Source organism: Lactuca saligna, chromosome 2 (assembly GCF_052625555.1).
Source record: "Lactuca saligna cultivar CGN05327 chromosome 2, ASM5262555v1, whole genome shotgun sequence".
Taxonomy (NCBI): Eukaryota; Viridiplantae; Streptophyta; class Magnoliopsida; order Asterales; family Asteraceae; genus Lactuca; species Lactuca saligna.
The window spans coordinates 8,153,060-8,169,673 of NC_136418.1; the positions used below are offsets into that span (position 1 = coordinate 8,153,060).

The following is a 16,614-nucleotide window of genomic DNA, read 5'->3' on the forward strand; positions in this document are numbered from 1 at the left end:
AAGTGATCTTATACAAGCAAATAATATATAAATAAGATGCAAACTAAAATTTTGTTAATATAATTAACTAAACTATGGTAGTTAATTAGTTAATTATTAATTTCTTTTATGTAGAATATTACGTGATTGTTAACTTTTTGTACGGGTAATAATTAGCTTGTGCAAACATATATATATATATATATATATATATATATATATATATATATATATATATATATATATATATATATATATATATATATATATAGAGAGAGAGAGAGAGAGAGAGAGAGAGAGTTAGGTTCATGTGAGATGGTCTAATTTTGTGAGACCGTAAGATGCATTTTTTTTTATTTTTTTATTTTTTTTATTTTTTTTAAAATTATTTTTTAAAATATATCAGTGTAATATTCTATTAGAATATTTCACGTATTTTTCAAAAAAAATAGAATTTTTATTTTTTTTAGTTAATTCAAGTTCCGAAAATAATATTTAAAAAAAGAATTTTTAGATTTTTCCATTTATTCTGCATTTTAAAATTATTTTTTACAATATCTTAGTGTAATATTCTATTAGAAAATTTCACTTATTTTTTAAAAAAAAACGGATTTTTTATTTTATTTTATTTTATTTTTTTAGTTAATTCAAGTTCCGAAAATAATATTTAAAAAAAGAATTTTTGGGTTTTTCCATTTATTTTGCATTTTAAAATTATTTTTAGATTTGGTCTCACGGTCTCACAAAATTAGAATCGTTTCAAATGAACCTGAACCTATATATATATATATATATATATATATATATATATATATATATATATATATATATATATATATATATATATATATATATATATATATATATAGGTTCAGGTTCATTTGAAACCTATATATATATATATATATATATATATATATATATATATATATATATATATATGTTCAGGTTCATTTGAAACCATTCTAATTTTGTAAGACCGTGAGACCAAATCTAAAAATAATTTTAAAATGCAAAATAAATGGAAAAACCCAAAAATTCTTTTTTTAAATATTATTTTCGGAACTTGAATTAACTAAAAAAAATATTAAAAAAATATAAAAAAATTCCGTTTTTTTTTTTAAATACATGAAATATTCTAAATAGAATATTACACTGATATATTCTAAAAAATAATTTTAAAATGCAAAATAAATGGAAAAATCTAAAAATTCTTTTTTTAAATATTATTTTCGGAACTTGAATTAACTAAAAAAAATTAAAAAAAATAAATAAAAAAAATTCTATTTTTTTTTTAAAATACGTGAAATATTCTAAATAGAATATTACGCTGTATATATTCTAAAAATAATTTTAAAATGCAAAATAAATGGAAAAATCAAAAAATTCTTTTTTTAAATATTATTTTCGGAACATGAATTAACTAAAAAAAATAAAATAAAATAAAATAAAATAAAAAAATAAAAAAATGCGTCTCACGGTCTCACAAAATATAGATGGTCTCAAATGAACCTAACCCTATATATATATATATATATATATATATATATATATATATATATATATATATATATATATATATATATATATATATATATATATATATATATATATATATATATAGAGAGAGAGAGAGAGAGAGAGAGAGAGAGAATTATTTTTATTTTTTTTAATTTTTTTTATATTTTTTTATATTTTTTTATATTTTTTTAGTTAATTCAAGTTCCGAACATAATATTTAAAAAAAGAATTTTTAGATTTTTCCATTTATTTTGCATTTTAAAATTATTTTTAGATTTGGTCTCACGGTCTCATAAAATTAGAATGGTCTCAAATGAACCTGAACATATATATATATATATATATATATATATATATATATATATATATATATATATATATATATATATATATATATATATATATATATATATATATATATATATATATATAATGAATTGATTTAACATCAATTCAGATAGTATAGCTATAGATTTTACCATGAATAGTTATCAACTAAATGATTAATGACCTATAATGATAATATATCAATAATAAGAAATATAAGAAAATAAATATTCAAAAATCGTAAATATGTATTTGAGGGATGAAAACTGCAACAAATTAATACCGCATTCATGGTTTCAGTGATAATTTATTAATACAAAAGAAACCCTACAAATTACACCAAATCATAAGGATGTTTTAGGTAATTTACTCTTATTAGCTAAAATATATTTTATAGTTTGTGCTATAAAAATTAAAAACCTCATATAAAAGAGATAAATATAGAAAAAAAAAATTGAGATCTTGAATATAATTGGTTTTAATTTTGAAAGACTATGATCATTGGATAAAGACTATGATCATAGCATCGAACTGAAACCGTAAGTTCTTATAAAAATGAAATATTTATAAATTTAAAACATAAAAAATATATCATCTATATGAAATAATTAAAATAAACTTCAAAGTAGATACTTTAACTATAATACGGTAAGACTAGGTCAAACAATATTGCCGTAATTTGTAAGTCACCATCTTAAAAGAGCTTAATTTTTTTCACAACTTAACTAGATACATGTAAGTTTAAGACCCTCAAACAATTTTTTTCTTCAACTTATGAGATCAGTTTTCTAAGGTTATATCGATCTCCCATCATGGACCTTACATATAGCTTCTTCATTTTCTTACATCCTTTTTCCACTAACTATATAAAAAATGTTACTAACTTTAACATTTTACGATCATTAACCATTTTTAAGAATTTTTTCTAATTAATTAATTTATATTTTTTTGTGTAATATTTTATAAAGCCACTCATCTAGTTTGTTAGTTTTAAATATATGTAATATTTATAAAAATAAAAAGTATTTGACAATAGCATTAAATAAACTCAAATATTCTAATACATACAATTAAATCAATACTACTGAACCAGAGAGTTCATATATCGTTTTTATCTTGTCACATAATATTACATATATTGTTATAAATATAGAAAACAATAAAATATGATATAGCTTAATACTGTATATCAAAATAAAATATATATACAAGTTGAGGTGAACTCATTTGGCTAACAAGGAGGTTTCTAATCTAATAATTAACTAGGAAGTCAAAAGTTTAATCCCAAACATAGAGATATTTAATTATTTTCCGATTCATAACTAAATAAATAAAATATATATAATTAGTCCAAAACAATAAAGCTTTAGAAGATAAATAGAATAAGAAATGTAAAAGGGAATATTATTAAAGAATGAGGTTAATTATACAACACATGAAGCAAAAAAAAATAGGGTAAAAGTGGTTATTAACCTAAACCAAATTAACTAAGTCTTTTAAAAAAACATATTTAGATTGATTAATAGTATTTGATATTTAAAAAAAAAAAAAAAAAAAAAAAAAAAAAAAAAAAAAAAGAAAAAAAAAGAAAACCTATTACTGAAGATGTTTTAGGAAAAAACATCATAGCTTACACTTGTATACACATAAGACCAAGTTAACGAATATGGGTAGCATCAGAGTGGTCTTACGAAATTAATACAGTGATGTCTTGCCATCTTAAATTCTTCAAAAATCTTATTAGGATCGGGATTGTATTTTGCATAAATTTTATACTAAGTGAACAATCTTTTCATGCTTCTGATTTCAAATAATCTACGACGAAATAACATATCTTGTATATACATTTAATCACTTAAAAAATTTGTAAGTGATTTATACTTTAATTAATACCTTACCTTATATTTATATATAAAAAAAAAGTACATAAATTATTTCCTCGACTAATGCAATTGGAATCAAAATCATGAGAAGATTGATCAATACTCCATCTTAATTAAAGTATAAATCCAAATCATCAATCCATTCGTCCAATTCAAGATAATAAATTAAATGATTTTGAATATTTTATCTTTTCATTTATATATTTTACAATAGCAAGTGGGTCAAAGATATGTTATCCTTGACAACCGTAAACACATATAATTTGCTTTTAATATATACATATTTAAAATGATCAAAATAAACGATTCGTTTTCTTTAAAATTGGCACAAACAGTCTTCAAACATGCCATAATGAAAATCCTAAAATATGTATTTTATATTTTTAATTAAATTAGAAGAGTTTTTAATATTTATTAAACGTCTTAAACGCTCTTTGGCAAAGAATAACATAAAACAACGATAGAAATAACTAATAAAAAGTCTTTAACAAGAAATGTTTGTAACTAAAAAATTAAAAGAATATAATTAACCATTCGTCTTTAATTTGTAAGCAACTTCATAGCATTAAAGTATTTGATTGTGATTCAAAGTATATTTTATGCCATTTTAAACAGACCTGTTTTCTAGCTCTAGAACGACCAGCTGATTCACGGTTCTTCATCAGACGCTTGAACTTTTCACTGTACGCAGGAGGGGATCTTTGATTTGCTACATGTGAAGTGGCTCCTGTTGATGGATTATTATGTATTGGTTCTTGATCATGTGCTGAGCTACCAGAAGTAGTCAGGCTTAACATGGTGGTGGGTGGCGGTGGCGGTGGCGGTGGTGGTTCTGGAGGAGAAGGGTGGTGGAGGGTGGCTCCACTACCCCTTCCACCAGCTGGAGTAAAGAAATCTTGGAGGTGATGAGTGGTGGTTGGGTGGTGAAGAGATGGAAGGCTGCTGATGTCTTTCCATACATCATCCATGGGTTTCATTCTTTAGAATCTCAGATGTGTGTTTTTGTGTTTCTACTTGAAGATATAGTAATGAATGGGAAGGGTGGGGTGGGGTTCTTGCTTCTTTCACTGTATAGTTAGTCATTAATTTATTATTATAGTAGAACATTTGTTTGTTAAATTACTTAAATATATGTATCTTACTTATATTATTATTATATTATAAGATAATAATTAGTGGTGCACAAAAAAAGGTTCGGGATCCAAAGTGGTTTCAAATCCGAATCTGTTTGAGATAAACAGGTATAAACAGGTACGGTTTTAATAGAACTGATCGTTTTTTATATTTTTTAGATTTTGCCCGTTGAATCCGGTTTGAGTCGAATTGATTTGAGAAACCGATTAAAAAAGCAGCGGTTTTGTTTTTTTGTTCTTTTGCATAAAATGTCATTTTTCCATGTTTGTTAGTATATATAGGTAGTGGTTTTATTAGTTTAATCACACCACTCAAAAACAATATCAAATTTCTCGAAACTCAAAAACACTTTCTAGTCTTTTACATGTCATTTGCAAGTGGCTAATCATAATTTTCCATTGGCGTTGGGGATTCAATTTCATCAACCAACATAATAGTTGCAAAAATAAATAAATAAATTAAAAGAAGAAAAATCCGACAATTTGGCTTGTGAAATATCAAACAGTCCAAAAAAATGTTTATTTTTAAAACAAAGAAAGACAACTTTTAAAAGAAAACATAGCAATTTGTATATTACAAGGCGGTTAAATATTATCCAGATAAAATAAAAATGACGATATGATGGTATTATTTGGCATTACGAGAATTTGGTGGTTTAGAAAAGGATAACAAAATTCATGATTCAACAAAGTTTACCTTTCGACAACCTTGATTGGCCTCTCTGGTCAAGATACTCTTCCACTGCATTATAATCATGTAAGTTACATGGACCTTATACGTGATTTCATTAATATGTGGAAAAATGATAAAAATTAAATTGATTTGAGGAATTGATAAACTAGAAACTAGTGTGGATTCGACTTGCGGTTTGTGGACGGATTCATTCAGTTCACGGGATGTCTATCTTTGCGCTCCCACTAATTAATCCCACTAATTAAGTAAATCCCAACACGTATAATGATAAAGCGTACGATTACGTTAGACTTATTTCGATATCTATATGCCAAAGATAATTTAAATAAAATTTTAGATTACGTATTAAAACTTATAAACTAAAATAAAGTATACTCTATACGTTGGAATTTAGAAATAGGTTTCCAATATCATAACTAATTGATATAAATTTAAGAATAATAACAAAGCCTTTTAAGAGTTGTTCCCAATAATTAAAATAGTTAGAAAATGATTTAAGAAAGTGAGATAAATAATTTATTAATTTATCATAGTTTGATAAATTAATTAGAAAATTGTTGAAATTAATTTGAATTCATTTGAATTAATTAGAATTATAAGAAAATTATTTAAAGATAATGTTAATTGTGCAATAGTTGAAAAAGTGAGATATTTTGGAACCCCCTTGAAGGGATGATGGTTTTTAAGGGATAAATCCCTTAGGAAATTTCATCTTTAGCTGATATATAGAAAATATTTGAATTAGGATTAAATCTGATTATTTAATTAATTTAAAGAATCTTTTTTTGCAAGTTTGTTTAGCTATAAATAGACCATTTGTTTAACATCCCCAAATCATGATAATTTTTTTAAAACCATATCAAAATCCATAAATCATACAAATCATAGTTTCCAAAAATCATTATCATAAATCAGAGTATCCCAAAATCATCGGTCAAGTAAATATCAAGGATGATGTGCACAATCACGCCTTCGTCTTGCTCATATCCTTAAATGTACCTAAAACCATAAAGTCAAATTCTAAGATAAAGCGTAGTGAACTTCCCTAAAAATACTCTACACAACAAAACATCTATCTATCTATATATATATATATATATATATATATATATATATATATATATATATATACACACACACACACACACACGTACACACATAAAATGCATGATGGGTCCGTACTCATTGGATTGTATTAACCCTGAGCCTACATCATAAGTCTAGATTGCCTTCCGACCCTCAACTTATTTCTAGATAGCTCACGAGCTTGTTGGCGTCTGCACAAAGCAATATCACATCAACCCAACCGCACTATGTCGACATATTTAACAGTTATACATATAACTAGCAAGTATAGATAATCATACATATCTACCAATATAACAGATCACTATAACATAACAACGTCCTATATATCAGGATAAATAACACAACCTAGTGGGCAAGTACTGGTGCCTCCGACCCACAAGTACAGTAAGGAAATTCACATCAAAGTCCAAAAGATAGTTGTACGAATCACTGCTGCAAATACCAGCTCTACAGGTCACATATACACAAACATGGACCAAGCCTCAATCTAGTACTCCAATTACTACATTTAACCTAAATTCAAACTTGGTCAACTGTCTATGGTCAAAATCTCCACTCTAGGTCACATAGTCAGTCGTCATGTCGTGACCACCTGTTGGTCACGTCATGACCTAATAAGATAAAACAGTCGCGAATGATCATTCTCACGTCGTGACACCTAAGTGTGCATGTCGTGAGAAACACTTTGGAAAACTTGATGTATAAAGCCATTAATCCTTTCAGACGTGCAACCAAAACTTCCAGAATGTCTTATCTACTTCAAAACATCATAAAGATCATGAATTTTTAGGCATGCATGACCAATACATGCATGAAACATAATCTAGGTCTAAAATGGTGCAAAATAGGGCCAAGATATAATATCCGTTCCAGGTGCATTTCTTTTTTTGGCTTTAAATATTAAAAGTTTTCAATTTAGGCCCTTATGTCATGTGTAGTCAAGGTACGCAGGGCGTACCTTGCAAATCTTCGACATAGGGTTTTCCCCCTAATAAGTTGGGCGTACATATGGTACGTTGGGAGTACACAGTCAGGAGAAAACCCTAATTTTTAGGGTTTGGACCCTATTTAAGCATCATTACAGACCATGAGGTTTTCCCCTCATCAACCTCCATTCCCTTGAAGACACCCCACGATACCCTAGCTTCCATTTGTGTGAATCTTGAGTTTTTGAGTGATTTTAGTGTGTTTTGGTGCATCGTGAAGAAGAAGAATGTAACACCCAAAGTTTTGAAGGCGAAGAAAGGAAAGAAAAGCCCTAACTTTAAGGGTAGACTCGGCGAGTCCAAGGAGGGACTCGGCGAGTCTGAGCGGGATCCGGGTCGAGGAGTAAGCGACCGACTCGGCGAGTCGGCCAAGGTGACTCGGCGAGTCTGGTCTGAACGGGGAAAACCCTAATCCCGGGAGTTGTACCCTATTTAAAGGGTGTTATGTCCCTCCCTCAGCCCCCATATCACCCTAGAGAACCAGTGCACCCTTGATTTCGTAAGAGCTTCCATTATTTGAGAGATAAAGCTTGGAGGAAGGAACTTTGGGGAAAGGAACTTGAAGATTAAGTGGGTTGCTTCAAAGGAGGAGGTGTAGATCCGAGATCTACTTCAGTGGTATTCATCTTGGAGGTAACAAGCTGCTATTTTTTCCCTTCTTTGCACCTAGATCTATGTGTGTATTTGGGCATTCATGCCATTAGAGTGACCTTTCGAGCTAGGGGTTCAGATCTAAGGTTATTACCTCAGATCCATGCTTATTTTGATCTAAAACCCCGTAAAGTATCAGCCCTTGAATTGATTTTGAAGCCCCTTGGCCTTAATGTAACACCTGTGTTTCTAGGCTTGCCATTTTTAGCAATGTGATAGTTTAGGTTAACCTTTGTAACCCGTTTTGAAATAATAGAAGTGTATTATTTGAGTATTATGTGTTTTGTGCTTAATTGCTTAATTATGTGGTTTGATTAATTAAGAATAAAAATAAGCGTCAAAATTTAAGTGTAAAATAAACTTGATATCTTTAGATAATGTTGTAGTAGTTGAAACAAGGTTTTCGAAGATATAAAGAATGCCGAAATCCGAGTTATAACGAGGAAGTTATGACCTGTCGAAGTTTCGCGACAGAACCGGCAACGCTGAATGACGTAAAAAGTGAAATTTACGTTAGAGCGATAGTTAGCCTTAGTGATCTAAACGAGAATCGAAGATCTCGTTGTTAGTATCAAATCGATAAAAAGTTAGGCGAGAACGGACGTCAAACGAAGAAGTTATGAATTTATAACGAAATTTTCTGTCCCGGCCTATTAAAAATAAATAATAAAAATAAATTCAAAATTAGCCGACGGAGTCTAAACAAAAGTTGTAGAGCGTAGTCTCACCTTCTCGTGGATATAAAGAACGTCGAAAACGAAGTTCGTATGAAGAAGATATGAATTTCCGAAGTTTATTAAATAATTTGTATTTAATTTTAATTGGAAAATCCGGCCTTATCCGAAGGCGAGTCACCGGACTCATCCGGAGTACGCCCCGCGTACAGCGAAGATGTCGACACTCGCATTCGAGGACTTCGGATGACGAACACAATGACGATTTCGGACCAGTACGCCCCGCGTATTCCGAGGCATCAGCCTCCTATAAATAGGATGCGAGGCTGCCGAGTTTCTTTGCTATTTTTCTCCATTCTCTCTCCCGTTTTACCTTGATTTGTGTGCCAAAAATATCCCGAAGCCCCGGTAATATTCCCGAGTCCCGAAGCACGTCCCGAGATCCCGAAGATCCCGAAAAGTGCGGTTTCCGAGCCGAAGCTCTGCCCGCGATTAGTTCGATTTTTGTAGTGATCTTTCAGATCTGCTGAGGATTACTACTTTTGCAAGTCGTAGTGTTGTCCGATCACTTCTGAACAAGTGAGTGTATACTACCTTTCATAAACGCAATAATAATACAAGTATGGTTTGAGTGTATTAAGTATATTGTTGTTTATACGTGTGAGTGCGTTGTTACTTTCTCCTAACGTATAATTATGAAGTATTTTATACGAGATACGTGTTTTGTGTATATTTTGTTGTTATGTGTGTGAATGTATATTCACTTTCTTCTATCTTACAGATATGATTATTTCTATATGAAATACGTGTTATGTGTGTGTTTCTCATATGTTATATGGAAAATGTATTGTTCAAGCATGCTATACAGGTTTTGAAAATATGTATAAAAATGTATGTTTTTATCTACTAATATGTTGGATAGTACATGGGTAGATAGTTGGTGTGTAATAAACAGATGAGAGGCCTCGTTGTTGTTTTGATCCAGTCATCTAGCGGAATTTAGATGACGACCACGGACTTTTCTAGACAGTCCAGTGGAACGCTAGCAGACTCATAACCTGTAGGTGTTAATGAACTTGGGTGTTCATTCACTATATTCCATCCCCCTCATGGTTGCCTTATTTGACTTATATTGCTGAGGAACCCCCGCAGCATGTGTTGTCACCCCGATGAAAATATTCTTAGATTAGGTCCCTTGTGTTAGTTATTTTAGGGATGTAAAGTGAGAATAACGGGAATGGGTAACTGGGTTATTGTTGGTTGATAATAATTAATTTAATTATTTATTGTGGGTTGAAAACCCTATATGCTCACCAGGCTCCCAAGCCTGACCCACTCAGTTTTATTTGTATTACAGGAAGTGGCGCAAGGGCGTAAGATGGATGAACCATCAAGTTGTTTTGTTTACAAGTCTGTATATGTATATATTTGTTGAATGACTTGTAATGTTATCGTTTATGCTTATTGGTCTATATCGGAACATGACACCCCGAGTTTTGATTATATAATGAAAAATACATTTCTATTACGAAATGCTTTGGTAAACATTGTTTTATCATGTTTTGTTTTTGGGAACAAATTCCGCAACTCTTTCAAATCAAAAGGATTTACTCTGAATTTTATTTTAAAAGCATAAATGAAAATCGGTCTTTTCTGGCCGTGATTTTGGGGATGTCACAGTTGGTATCAGAGCATTAGTTTAAGCGAACTAGGAATTTTTAGGATTTCTAGACTTAAACTTAGAATGCTAAGTGAAATTTTGAGATGTGTCTGTTACATTTTAGACACGAGCACTAGTTTATTTTAGGAAAGTTGCCTAAAATGCTTTATGTGTTAAATGTTATATGTTGCCATATATGATATTATTTGTTCGGATCTATGGTCTGTTGCCGACCGGATCTAGAAACTTTATGTGTGTAGGATTCTAAGCGTACGTCTATGATATTAGAACTAGCATGTAAACGTTTCGGAGTGATAAGGATGATTTGAATATCTATCGTGAATAAGGATCTAATTTCACCTTATTCGGTGTGTAGATCAAAAATGGTGAGAACAAGAAGTGGAGTGGGAAATGCTTATGAAAACAGGAATCAACCACCAGTGATTGAGCAAAGACCTGTCGTAGCAGCAGCACCTGAGCCAATAACCATGGTTGGTGTGCAAATGATGATTCAAACGATGTTAGATCGTCAGATGGTTGAAACTAGACGGTTGCTTCAGCAGAATCGTGAAGAATTGTCAATTCGTGTGGAAGAACCTAAATTAAATGAAGGGCACTCGGAAGGTGGAAACTTTAGTGGGTCTGTTGGTCCAGCCAACCCACCGATAGTTAGGCGAGACAACCATGATGGAAGGAATGATGGAATGGGATGCAAGTACAAGGACTTTCTAACTTGCAAACCATCGACCTTCAATGGAAAAGAGGATCCGATAGGAGTGATGGATTGGATCTCTGAAATGGAGTTAGCCTTCATGACTTGTGGCTGCAGAGGCAAGTTGCAGACTATCTATGCAGTGCGTCAGTTCCGAGGTGGAGCCGTTCGTTGGTGGAACACTCTAGGGAAGACTTTGAGCCCAAATGAGCCACTGCAATTGTCATGGGTAGAATTCTTGGTGCAGTTCAAACGCAAGTATGTGCCTGGTAGGGAGGTGAGTGTGGGCGAGGTCCCGTATCTGACCAATAGCAGAGTGTGGATGGGGTTCCATATCTCATTAGTAGCAGAATAGGGGCGAGGCCCAAACTAGAACAGGAGTGAAAGTGGGCTAGGCCCGTACCTCACTACCATTAGGAGCGTAGACGGGGTCCCATGACTCATCAGTAGCAGGACATGGGCGAGACCCAGGATAGGTGAGGCCTTAGGACAAAACCAGTTGCATGTGTTAGTTATGTGTTGTGAAATGTTAATGTGTTACTATTTATTGGCGGGCGAGGCCCTGTGACAGGCGAGGCCTAAGTAAAACAGATATGTATCCGAGCGGGGCTCAAAGCCAGGCGGGGCCTGGAGCGGCAGGGTCGTTGAAGCGGGCGAGGCCCAAGGTAGCGGGCGAGGCCCAAGATGGAGGGCGTGGCCCAGTATGTGCAGTATGTGGTTATGCATGGTATGTGGTAGGGTGGGGAACTCACTAAGCTTCGTGCTTACGGTTTTCAGTTTTGGTTTCAGGTACTTCCGGTAGCGGAGGGAAGAGCTCGGGGTGATCGCATGGCACACACCATAGATTAGACAGCCTGGGAATGTTTACTCTGATAACAAACATGTGTTTTGAAAACTTATACTCATATTATGTTTTGGAAATGATGATTTTACTTTGAGTAGTGAATTATTAAAAGAAATTTTTGGTCTTAAATTTTGGGTCGTTACAAGTTGGTATCAGAGCCTTGGTTTGAGGGATTCGGACATGCTCTCGGGTGTGTCTGAACTCAAACTGAGGAATTGGTAAGGAAGTTTTCAAAATGGAAAGACAGTTTTGTAAAAAGAGTTTTGAGAAAGAAAATGGTTTTAGAAAAGTAAAAAGAATTCAGAAAGAAAAGAACTTTGACAAGAGAAAAGAGGTGTGGTGCATGCAATCAACCGAGCTCAAGTAAGTACCCCAAAATACCCATACGAGTTTATGATTTGATTATCAGTTAATAGAACAGCATGCTAGATTAGGACTAAGGATCTAGGGAGGATGCCTTATGTGCCTATTATATGTGCTTTTGATCTGCATGATAGTGTTGAATAGTCAGTAGTAGGATAGCCTGATTAGGTTAGGCCTGAGTTTATGAGTTGTATTGCATGCTAGTTAAGATTCTTGCTATGTGGATATGATTTCTTGAGTATGTTATGGTTAGACTTTCCCTTGTCTGAATGTTGCTTGCTTTGTGCATTGTGGGATTCTAAGTGATGGGAGTTAGCCATTAGGTGGATACGTCACGTCGCATGTGATCAGGGTTGAATAATCTCAGAGTGTTGGATTTGGTCCTATTGCGCAGCTCTTGTTTGAGTCCAACCGTTGTAGGAACGAGTCTTTTACTTGAAGGATTATCTGAGCCTCGTCAGATGTGATGGTATCTAGGTAATGGCTAACTGGCATTGCAATGAGGCCTTCAGCAGCTGAGGACTGGTTTGAGTTGAGTGAAAGGTTTCCCTAGGGTAAGCCTAGGATGAGGTAGTGCTTGGAGCAGTAGTAGTAGAAAAGGGACCTGGTGGAATCAAAGCAGTTCTTGAGGAAAGTACGGATAGATGTGGAAGGTAGTATGGGTCCGTACTACTGAAAGCAGAGGATCCGTACTCGATTTGGGAAAGGCCGAGACAAGACCGGGAACCTGGTAGTGAGTATGTTTGGTCTCGCGGCAGTGAGGAGTATTCTGATAATGGTTATGTTATATGTTTCAGTATGGTGACATTGTAAGAGGGACCAGCGGGTGGATCAGGCGCCGGAGAGGGATTGGGCTCGGGTTTAGGGGCCGAGCAGCTCGAGGAGCGGATGAGAGAGTTGATATCAGCCGAGGTGACATGCAGTATTCTAGCTCAGACTCCTGTGATCTTTGGCACGGTCAAGGAGGGTATATGGGAGATTTTGGATGAGAGGCTGGGAGCCTTCCGTACTGAGATGATAGCCTTGTTGGGAGCGCGTACCTTGACATTTCGGGAGTTCAGGGCTTGCGGGGCACCAGATTATCATGGGGCTAGGGACCCCATCGCTAGCAGCAGATAATTGGCTGATGTTGCCAACGCATTCCGTACGAGCCGGTGTCCTAAGGAGGACAAGGTCAGACTCACTTCCTATCTTCTGAAGGATAGAGCGAGGGATTGGTGGGAGGAGATTGGTCATGCTTTGGGTGATGATGCCGCGTTGGACGCGATGACTTGGAGTGATTTCTCAGCTAGGTTCAGAGCGGAGTTTTCGCCGTTTATTGAGGTGCAGCAGTTGGCCCGGGAGTTTCAGGATTTGACGCAGACTACTGAGACTGTGGCGGAGATCACCGCCAAGTTCAGGGAGAGAGCCCTTCTTGTTCCACAGTATGTCGCGGATGAGGAGATAAAGAAGGCACGATATCATGAGATGCTGAGGGATGACATCAGGGAGTTCGTGAGCAGGTCCGGTTGTAAGATGCTGGAAGATATGATTTCTCGGGCCAAGGAGAGGGAAATTGATTTGGAGCAGATCCGAAAGAGGAAGCCGGATGAGGTTCAGGTAGCCGCGAGTTCGGGCAAAAGGCCCAAGGGATCGGATTCAAGATCTAGGGATCATCAGGACCGCAGTCGATGCGGAAAGTGTGGCAGGACGCACGGAGGCGCGTGCAGGAGTGGTAGTGGTGGTGAGTCTGGCTGTTTCAGGTGCAGTCGGACTGGTCATTTTAGCAGAGATTGTACTGTTACCATCACCCAAGGATCAGACTTGATACGTATTCACTACAATCAGCGGGGCCACAAGAAGGCCCAGTGCCCCAGTTTGTTTTCAGCAGGACGGGTGATGGCACCATCCCCTGCAACTTTGAGGATCATAGACGGCCGTCAGGGCCGTGCGGAGGCGCCTGCAGTTGGAGGCAGGGCTTTTCAGATGGCTACTTTGGAGACGCGAGCAGCGCCGGACGTTGCAAGTATGCGACTTCCATTTTCAATTCTTTTATTTTGTGCATGATTATATTGTTATGATTCTGCATCATTATCTGTATGCGTATTTTATTTTTGAGCGGGTTGACTATGATCGAGTTATATGCCATCTGCATACCTTGGATATTGGTTAGTAATTAAGGGATGGGTTGTATCGAAGAAGGTTACTTAGGGGCTGTTTGTTTTTTGTGTGAAGATCTGCGCAACCACTTTTGTCTGCGCCGCGCAGACAACGCGCAGACGTATGCCCTCGCAGATTGTTTGTTTTTTGGAAGTGCGCAGATCAGAAAACATCTGCGCGAGGTCTTCCTGGCGCAGACATGGGTCATTGTCTTCAAAGGTCTTCAGACCTTATTTTAACCTAAACCAAAAAAAAAAAAAATGGCCATCGTGCAGTTTTTTTTTTTTTCATTTTTTTTGTTAAAAATGCATTTTTAATGTTTATAACATGAAATTAAGTTTAAAAATTCAATTTATTTTAACGACCCGCAGACGTTAAAAACAAACAGTCTTCTTATTGCAGACTGCAGACATTTGGTCCATCTCTTCTGCCGCAGAGGCTTGCAGATATGGTCCGCAGACTGCAGACATTTTGACTTCAAAAAAACAAACAGCACCTTAGGGTGCAGTATCTGTAGCATGCCTTGGAGAGACTCGGTATGTCTCGCTAGTTCGGAGTCGTATAAGTTTTAGAATGGTTAGGTTAGACCCTTAGCTATGGTAAGCTTGGGATTCCTCAGCGGATTGATTATGGTAGCAAGGATTGGGATTCCTCTTCATTGAGCATCGAGGTGTAAGCAGGATCGAAGTGGGGGAGAATCCTCCGAGTGTATAAGGGTAAGGGCATGCAAATCCAGATCGGGTATATGATTTCTGGGAAGGAAAGGAGGTAGTTCAACGTTTGACGGATTGAGTAGTTCAGGGTTGGGAGTTTGAGAAACTTCCCATCAGTTCGTGCGTGTAAAGGGTAATGGTGAGTATGTGGTTCGGATTCAGGTTAAGGGTCGCCTGTAGGACTCGTGTGAGTCGGAATGGAGATCTTGAGGTCAAGTAGCAGGAGATGTTTTCGTGTTAGCAGTTAGTGGTGGAAAGTGATGTAAGACTACGGGGCGGCCGTAGCATTCACTAGCAGTCAGTGGTGGAAGTGTTGTTAGACTACGGGGCAGTCGTAGCATTCTGTAGTAGCCTCGTTGGCGGAGTCGGGGCGAGGCCCTTATCTCCTAGCATTCAGATAGGGATCGGGAATGGGGAATGGATGAGAATGGTATGGAGTTGCCTGTATAGCCATTGAGAGATGAGACCTTGGAAGAAGCCGCTCTAGGATATAGTCGGGTGAGACCCATGGGCGAGGCCCGTATGAGGATAGCAATATAGGTGAGACCTGAGAGCAGGGTTGCTCAGTAGTATGGTTGGGTGAGACCCGTGGGCGAGGCCCGTGAGTTTTAGCAGCACAGGTGGGACCTGGTAAGGATCTTAGTGTCTAGATAAGGGGATCGGGGATCCCAGGAAATGGTATTGCCAGCATGGTAGAATAGATTGAGCAGTATAGGTGGCGGAAGTATCTTCGAATGCCCTGGGAGTGACTAGTGGTTGTGCTGGGTCAGTAATCGGTGAGAGTCGGTAATCCAGATATTGATAGGTTGGTAGGGACCAGGATGGTCTCAGTTCATTCGGAAGCCAGATAAGGAATAGCAGGATTTCTAGTCAGTAGCAGTACGGGGATGCAGAGTATGGTGGAATTCAGTTAGTTGATCGTGGGGTGCTCGACACCGAATGATAGTAGAAGGAATGCCAAGTGGATACTAGCAATGATGACCCGTACAGAGTAGCGGGAGTAATAGATTGGGTAAATACAGGGTCTTCACAGTGGCAGAGGAGATAAATGGTTATGGAGTGTTGCCTCGGGAAGGCAAGGAAATCGCGCAAGGAAAGAAGGGGTGAACCCCTATGTTGCAGTACTTGGAGAATACCAGGAAGATTTTCGGTTGAGTAAGTTGTGTTTCCAGGATGTTCAGGGAGGGTTGCACCCGAGATTATTACCGGTAAGGATTGACGTTAGTCTGAATGACTGAGCAGTAGG

General features: G+C 35.6%; 1 protein-coding gene across 4 annotated transcripts in view; it reads right to left on the reverse strand.

Moving 5' to 3' along the window:
• Positions 1-4,753, reverse strand: part of LOC145030648 (uncharacterized) — a 55,690-nt gene extending 50,937 nt beyond the window's left edge. For all 4 annotated transcript variants that reach the window (XM_078979033.1, XM_078979032.1, XM_078979031.1 and 1 more), the window contains exon 1: positions 4,328-4,753. In XM_078979033.1, the coding sequence (XP_078835159.1) occupies positions 4,328-4,687 (360 nt within the window). In that variant the 5' untranslated portion in view covers positions 4,688-4,753. The remainder of the gene's footprint in view (positions 1-4,327) is intronic.
• Positions 4,754-16,614: the final 11,861 nt, after the last annotated feature.